General features: G+C 37.8%; 1 protein-coding gene across 1 annotated transcript in view; it reads right to left on the reverse strand.

Moving 5' to 3' along the window:
* The window catches only part of sema3c (sema domain, immunoglobulin domain (Ig), short basic domain, secreted, (semaphorin) 3C), a 34,625-nt gene extending 26,698 nt beyond the window's left edge, over window positions 1-7,927 (reverse strand). Inside the window, exons 1-2 of the mRNA XM_068306868.1 lie at window positions 7,780-7,927; window positions 4,507-4,681 (exon numbers count right to left, since the gene is read on the reverse strand). Coding sequence (XP_068162969.1) covers window positions 4,507-4,642 — 136 coding nt within the window. The 5' untranslated portion in view covers window positions 4,643-4,681; window positions 7,780-7,927. The remainder of the gene's footprint in view (window positions 1-4,506; window positions 4,682-7,779) is intronic.
* Window positions 7,928-8,832: the final 905 nt, after the last annotated feature.

Below are 8,832 nucleotides of genomic sequence, written 5' to 3' on the forward strand. Positions count from 1 at the left end.
TCCTGGCTACTTGTCTGCATTGATCTGTGACATTTTGACCTTTCCTTGACCCCAAAAGTCAACACATGCTGTTAGGTCTGTTGTCCTAATGACCGTGATGTTCATTAAAAATTCCATATTACTCGGCAAAAAAGTGAGATGATTTATCACAATGGCAAAATAAAGCTGTGCTCAGCCTTTAGACTGATTTAAATGTGAGATATTGCCTTACAAGAGGTTAAAGTAACACGGACTACCCAGGCAGTCCCTGTCTTAAAGGCATTCCATTCAGGTTGAATGACATCTTAAATTAGGCCCAGTTTACCTGGGCTTCAGATATTTGAGATATCCTCTTTGCAAAGTGGCTTGTTTTGTGAGTGTGTGACACAACTTGCAAAGCTGTTAAACTGTTAAAATGGATTTTCCAGAAATATAATCAAGTTCAAGGAATGCACATCCTGGCGCTTACCACAGACTATATCCGTCTTACAACGCCTGAAGGATGCCTCTCTAAACCCTCACCACCATGTAAACATCTTAAATAACAGACAGTGCATTAACATTATCATAGCCATAGGAATAATGTGGGAGGAGGCAGTATTAGATGCTGATAAAAAACAAGGGGGATCCAGTGAATCTGCTTGTGGCGCATGGTTCCTGGTCTCCACGGCTGGTTCTGTTCAGTGTGAATGAAGCCCATGTGGCTCCCAGCAGCGTGAGGGAGCACTCATTAAACCACAAACATCATCTTAATCAATCTCTACTTTGTCTCAGCCAGGCTCTCAGCCAAGCATGTGTGCAAATCAGCATTTTCCAGACAAAAGCATGCAAAAATTCACCCACTTTCAAATAAACATCATCCTTAGTTTACTATCCATACTGTATATGTTTCAAAATTAATATTGGGATTCTGAGAGGAGAAGGTGAGCCTATTGATGAGGTGAAATGATCCTGATCATAAAAACAGATCAGCTTTTGACTGAATGGACAAACGAGGCAGAATTTCTGAGCCCATAGACAGAATAGTACTCAGTAGCAAAACAATAGATTACAGAATGTTTCAGCAATTTTAGAAATACTCCTCTTCCAATTGAAAGCATATGAAAGCAATTTGATTGGTTTTGCATGTTAGTGTAACACATGGCAGCTTTCTTAAGGGACTTTTTTCAGTGCAAATTTGGCCTGATTTATCATTTCTAATTTTTAAAAAATGTGTAATTATTTAAAATGATTGTCAAAAATGTGTTAATCAAAAGAAGATGCAACTTAGACAGATTTTTTAAAATAGTATCACTAATGCCTGGTTATCATTACTGATATCAAAATGCTATGTTTCTTATAACAGAAGAAAACAACCACACTGCATTCATACATTTCAAAGCAACCCCAAACTTGGCTAAAGTCTCAACACATGCAGGAACAAAAATCTACATTCCAATCAATAAGTGCATCAGATGAGATTTAAAAAAAATTTTTTGGAGAACATTTTACAGTAACTTGACAGTTTTTATCATCTACACCAATGATACACTTTAGAAGAAATAAATTAAATATTAGTGTGAGTTTAATGTCCTAATTTTTACTAATAATAATATTGTTTCACTTTATCTCTAAAGATAGAAACTACTAAACTTTTTAAAGATAACATGACAGCAATAACAAAGCAGGACCTGTGCCATCAATCTGAATTTTGAAGTGACAGTCATATTTTGAAAAGCAATATTTAATGTCACATAATTTTCTTCCGTTTGAATTTTTAAATTTTAAAACAGCTAGTTGTTCTGTGAAGTGTTTATCCCCTAAAACACACAGTGCACTAATTCTCTGCACACCCTGTTGGCAGTCACACTGCTGTTCTCTTTGCTGACTCAAAGTGGATAAAACTCTCTGAGGAGATAATCATGACCATCTGAGGAGTAATGCATGGAATGTTTTGGGTTTTTTGGAGTAGATGGAAAAATGGTGGATGACATTAAGACTGTTTGCTGGCTGTCCAAAGCCTAACAGCTGCATAAGAGTAATGTTGCTCAACAGATTCACTGCATAAGAAGGTTAATTCTAAATTGTTCAGGATAAATATATATCCCTTTGATTTGTACTAATCCAAATATTTTATCTGAAAGAGTTGCTCAAATTGTTTAAAACTTTTCTGAAAAGTTCTAAGGTCTAACATTCCTCTACTAAGGAATGTCAGACTTTGACTCAAGCAGTGATTACAGGAAAACTTTTAATTATGCTGCAGCAAGATCAACTATATCCAATTTTAAGCTGTTGTTCTTGATTTTCAAGATGTGATCTGTATGTATAAAGGTGTATAATTCTGAGACAAACTCCATGACACGCATTGATCAGACCATTACAGTCAAACTTTCTTTTAAAGATCACTATACTTTCCCATTTCAAGTCAAGCATGCCATATACCAGACCAAAATGAAGCAAATGTTTAGTATCCAAAGCAGATGTACAAGAGTAATTATCCTTTATTACAATGGGTATCCCTACATAGTCTTGCACTCTGGAAGAGGAGCCTGCTTATTATCCTAAGCACGAACGAGAGTCACTGCTTGAGGGTTTATTATTTGAACTAACTAAATTTTTTTTAGTGTTTATTGTGCGGTTTTAATTGTGGTCTGGCTGTGTTCGCCTGAGGAACACAAGAGTAGGCAGAATGAGGGAGAGAAGAATGTCAGAGGCAGCAACTTCTCTGCGGGGCATGAAGCTGTGCCGAGAGTTCCATGAACCTGCCTTACCCCTAGATTGGATTTCAGAAGTTACACGAGGAGGAAAAGGTGGAGTATATTTCAGCTTTTGGCTTCATGTACAACTCTAATGTCTCACCCTATTGGTTTATTTTACTTAATAAATTCTGTTCCAGCTTCTAACTATTAACAGGTCTTACAATCTGGGAGCAGAAGAACCTTAACAACTAAACTTTTGGCCATGCAGCAGTTGCCAAACCACCTGTGCCTCTTTGCCCCTTAGAGACACCCTCCTCCCATTCGTTTTCCATCACTCTTGATTCATCTCTCTTGGATAGCAGCCTAAATTCTTTTCTCAACGAGAACTTCCACTGTTTACGAGGGTATAAGCCTCCACCTTGAGCCTCTATGAGTCTCCCCACATCTGGTGCTCACCCCTGCTGAACTCTCTTTGGCAGCCAAGACTGGCAGTCACAACTCTTGGTTCAAAATGATGTCTACCTCAAAATCAGAAGGATCATCTACTCTTGTGATGCACATGTTTTAAGTTCAGGTGTTAAAACAAAGCTGGGATTTGAATTCACATTTGAAGCTAGTAGCTCAGCTTTGAACAGTCTCCTGCTTCTTGAAGTAATTACCGTGTGGTAAAAGACACACATTTGCCTCATCATAAAGACAATCAGTCATTAGGAATAAGTTTCAGAGCATATTTAAGAATAACTGCGCTGCAAGTACCAAATGCAAACATCTCATTAAGGTTCCCGCTGTGATAAAACTCAGCTACAATGATCACTGTAAATCACAACTAATCACTCTGAAACAGAACTGAGTGTTCTAGGATTAGAGCGTTGTGTTCATTTATATGTGGCCTGCTTTGACCTTTTAAGCTGGATTTTTGGAAACACTGGAAGAAACGAGGAGTGAGTCAAATCAAAGATATGGCGAATGGCGTTTTTCATTGTCATATTTAACGACTAACACGTCATGTGGAGCAGAAACACCCTGCAGATTGCTGCAGACATTTGAAATGGATGATTCAGAAGGAAGTTAAGGCTCATGGAAAAGCAAACTATGTCTATGCTTTAGCTCTGTAGTCTAAAGGTTTATTCGTTGTCTTGCAGCAGAACATTGCTGATGGACAGCCTCAGCTGCTCTGTGTTGCCTGGTCCTCAGTGAGAGGTAGTGAAAGGTGATCAAACGTCTCCTTCAGCTTCTGCACACTATCCAAGCACTGCGAAAAGGTTACTGCACCACTCATAGCTCAGGGCCATGAGTGATCGGCCAGTTCATATCCAGTGACTCTGTGCAACTGTGCACACATGCATACAGAAAGAAGCTGAAGGCCCCCCCCACACACACACTACACCCCTCAGCCCAAAGGAGCATCAAAAATTCATTAAATAAACTATGTCATTGAAATTAAATAAAACAGGAGAATCAAAAGCTAAGGCAAGCATCCACATCTACAAGTCTGTGGCATGGAGCAGTGTGATTAAAGTGTAACTAGGAACAGGTTCAGGGTAGTTCTGATAAGTAATGCCACCCCCTACAGAGGTAGTTTTGCTGGCACACAGCAGGGCAGTGGATGGATATTGACTCTCCAGGAGTAAAACAAAACAAAAAATATAAATTTATATTAAAATTGCATGGTACCATAAGAGCAGAAAAGTCTACTGAAGCTGTAAACTATACCAAAATGAAATAACCCCTTTGGTTGATGATCAAGAACTTGTTCAAGATTAGTACAAACTCATTACATCTTCAGGGAAAGAGAACAAATGTTTTTTTATGTTCATTTTATGGGTGCGTTTTTGTTATCTTGCATTACCCTCAAAGGAAAGGAAGATTCTTGGCAGGGTCTGTGTGAGGCTGGAGACTCCGATGGGGAGGAGGGTGAGAGCCAGGAGGGAGAGTGCCATCGCAGACACCAGAGGTGGTCTGGCCGGCCCCTCTGGCCCGCCCATGACTGCTCCGCAAGGGAACGTCCGACGAGTCAGCGATGCCTGCAGTTTAAAAGGGAAATGATTTTAAGTGAAATGTCACCATTGTTTTTGGAAATATAGATGTGTATGTCATATGTATGTTTGGCTATTGTGCTAAAATTTTTAGGATAATCCTTTCGAATCTCTAGATGAAAATAAGACTTGGGTGTTCCACAGTGTTCACAAGCTGGCTACTAGCTTCCAACAGGGCCAATTAAACTTATAGTGGGTTTATCCAAGCTTTTTTTTATTTAATTTAATTCATTAATTTATGAAAATGCAAAAATGAAACAATGAGCTAAAAGACAATAAAAAGATTCATTCAGCCGGACAGACACCACTATATTACATTATGCAATTTTTAAAAATATATTTTTCAAAACTATCTACTTTGGAAACACGTTTAGAAAATTAATATATTATCTTATTCACACATATAAAACTGTTGATTTGTGGTCCAGATAAATGCATAAACAAAAACTCTGATTAAAATAATTAGAAATATATGGAATCAATTGCACAGACTTTATTTCACATTATGTTTATTGACTGGGAAGCTGTAGTGTTGGTATACAGATGATCCTAATACAGTATTTTGTACTATGTTTATTCAATGTATATAAAATAATTAGATTTCTGTGTGGGCAGCAAAAGAATACAAGAATACAAATTTACACTTGAATCTTCATTTTGAGAGATTAAGCAACATTGGCTTAAAATGTGTATCATGAACCACATATCAGAACACAACATATCAGTTAAATCTCATCAATGTGATGCATCATCTTAAATATGGATGAATTAAATCTGCACAAAAGAACTGCTGGAGGAAGACTGCCCTCGGCCTCCTCTTGTTCCTTTTCTGTAACAGGACAAGAGAAGCTCAATTATTGATAGTGGCCAGTACTGTATGGCCCATTGGGAGGCAACTCCTGCAATCCCAAACTACACTGTATCTGAAAGCCCTTTTTAACCGCACAAACTGGCTTTTGCAAAATGCACAAAATGGACCACACTTGATAAAAGGCAATATCCCTTATACATATTAAAAAAGTGTATGACGTTTTTAGAGGGGGTATCTCTGTGCTCATTGCTTATAGATGTGCAATGAAAAATTCATTGCCAAGAAATAGAAAAGCAACATGACTGCAATGAAAATTTTAAGTTGAGGTTTGTTGTATAAATAGGTTAAAATATGGGTGTATGTGGTGCTGGAAACAGTACAGCTTATATGTAGCTATGGTGGAATTCTACGGTTCAGGTGCATACGGTTAACAGATGGGAAGCTGCAGAGGAATGAGAGTTCTGTGGCTGCACTTAAGAAACATAAAACAGCATGAGGGCTCATCCAGTTCACTTGTACTGCAGCCCCACTCCTGCTGCATCGTACACACACACACACACACACACACACACACACACACACACACACACACACACACACACACACACACACATACACACACACAAACTGACCATGTTCTGAGCATCAGCTCTCGTCCTGCTGTGGCGTCTTTTCTTGAAAAATAACATCATATTCTTACTCTCTAACTTGTAACGATTTAAAGCCACGCATGTTTATGTTAGTTTTGGGTCCAGTTGCTCAGTTTTGACATGAAAAAGATTTCTGAATTCATCCAACTGCAAGACTGCCAAGTCTACAAATGTTCACAATAGATATGACAGCTTCCTTTCAAAGTTGTTCAAAGTGTGGTTTTCTAATACATGGTCAGTTGGATCTGTGACCATGCAAGAACACGACCAGATTAACATCCCAGACATACTTTTTTCTTTTTGTTTTTATTGCTTATGACCTGTGGATAAAAACAGTTTATGAATTAAAAAAACAACTTTTATTTTTAAATTTCACCTTCATTTATTTTTTAAAAGCTATGAGAACCACAAACAAACTTAATTTTGTTTTTAGTGAAAAAGAACCAGATTTTTTGCATCTAAAATCAACTAGCAGCATGGAAATGATCTCCATATGCTTCAATTCCTGCATTGCGTTCTAACTTTCATTCAGAGGAAACAGGTTTGCCCCAAGACAAAGACAGTTAACAATTATTGTTTTATGAGCCATAACCACATCGTTTTATTTTAACAGAATGTTCGTCTTATATAAAATTAACTTTACACACATAGTTTATTGCCATAACCGCAACCCTTAAACAAACCATTTGCCATAATCAGCAACTGAATAAAGTGAGAATAAAACCATTAAATTTAATTGGAGGTTTTGGCCATTACTGACACTCCAATTATAAGTCACACTAAGTGACAATGTTTTAAAAATTATAAACACACAGAGATGGATGATTTTTTTTTTCTCTTTTGTCCTCACAGCTCTGAGCAATATACTGTATTTCTCTAGATCAGGTTCAGACCCTTTGCTTACTTTAAAAATGCAGTGGCTTTAATGGTGATCCCAACATTGAAATATCTCATCTGGATTGGTTGGTTAATGGGTCTCTACATAATTAGTATGTCAGTGTTCATCCCCACTAACAAATATAATAAATACCCAAATCAAATTTATCTTCTCAGCCGCTGTGACTGCAGTGAAATGTCTCCGCAGAGAAGTTCAGCCTGAGTGAGTTTAGAGTTATATTTCCTTTGGGTTGCACTGATAATTGTGTTTATTGTTAGTTTCTTGGCTGCCAGCTTCATTAATTTTCCATCTCGCTATTTAAGAAGGTCTCCTGAAAACAGCATGGCTGTACAAGCAAATACTCCTTCTCTTTTTCTAATTAACAAGCTGGGTCTGGGGTTGTTTGGCTACCATCTGCTCCTGTTAATGTTCTGATCTTGGTACATGCGCTACAGCTAATCAAGGCAGAAAACCTTCATATATGTTTCGTAGATTTAATTTTTAAAAAAATGTTTTGGCTCCACTGAAGAATTAAAACAAATTTGCAAGGAAAAACTAGAGATAAATTTTGATAAAATTTGTTAAATTAAAACACTCCAGTTCAATCTGTTTCAAATTCTCCCTGGTGGGACTCTGCACCTGCCTGCCACCTCCTCTTTGCCTCCACTCTGCTCCAACACAGTGCAGTACAGCAGGTAGACTTTCCACCTACGTAGACAGGATCAGGATCAGTTGGTTCAGGACTCACCTTTCAAGTGGCTTCCCTCAAGGCTGATCCCACACGAAACAAATCCAGGGGTAACAAAACCTGGTCTTCACTCCTTCAAACACCTTGTTTCCAGTTTCATCCAGTGACACCAGAGAAGAAAAATGCTGCTATTCCATCTAAATGCTCACTGAGCAGGCTTGACTGAGACAGAGAGGAGAGAGGGAGGAGAGCAAAAAGAGTGCTGGTGTCCTATTACACTGAAATCCTTCTCCTCCTCCTCTCCACCCCTCCCTCCCAAGATTGCCCTCCCTCCGGTCCTGCTTGTGTTAACTACACAGCAAAACTTCAACATGCAGAGATGGAAATATTGGAGAGAAGTGGAGGACTTCACACACATTTCGGATCAAGATCATTTTAATCAGTTGATCCTGAAAATGCCGATCCAGATATGTCAAATTTGCTCCCATGCGACTCTTTTGGGTGTACTACTTTAATCTGAACCTTATTTCATTTAACCTTTATTTTATCAGGAAGATTAAACTGAGATTTTAAAAGAAATAAAGAATGGCGGCAATACACGGTTCCATAAGAGCAGGTATATACAATAATAAGACTTAACATAGAATTAAAGTGAATTAAAATCATTATACATTATATAACACATTTGTATCTGACCATAATATCTGTATCAGTACAAAAACCTGTCATTCAGACATCTGTACTGATTCTTTTAAAATGTGTTTGATGAGAACAGCTCCTTCGGTTAAGATCACTTTGTAATGGATTCCAAGAAGACACATCAGCAAACTGGAATGACTTTTTCCAAGCTCTTGTCAGACTTTAGATATTGCCAATAAAAATACGAAGAGAGAGAATATCCTCTTATGGACAAAGAAGAGAGACAAAAAATAATCAATTGGACTTACTAACCCTTAAGTGAATCCAGTTGATTTTTTTTTCTTTGCTACTTGATGTACCTTGACCTGGATGACTGAGAACCTACGCAGACATTCTCTTGTGAATTTCTGACAAGGAGATAAAATAGGAGAAGATCCAGAACAGTCTTGTAAATAAGAATATACCAGTGGTTCA

Source organism: Antennarius striatus, chromosome 22, assembly GCF_040054535.1.
Source record: "Antennarius striatus isolate MH-2024 chromosome 22, ASM4005453v1, whole genome shotgun sequence".
Classification (NCBI taxonomy): Eukaryota; Metazoa; Chordata; class Actinopteri; order Lophiiformes; family Antennariidae; genus Antennarius; species Antennarius striatus.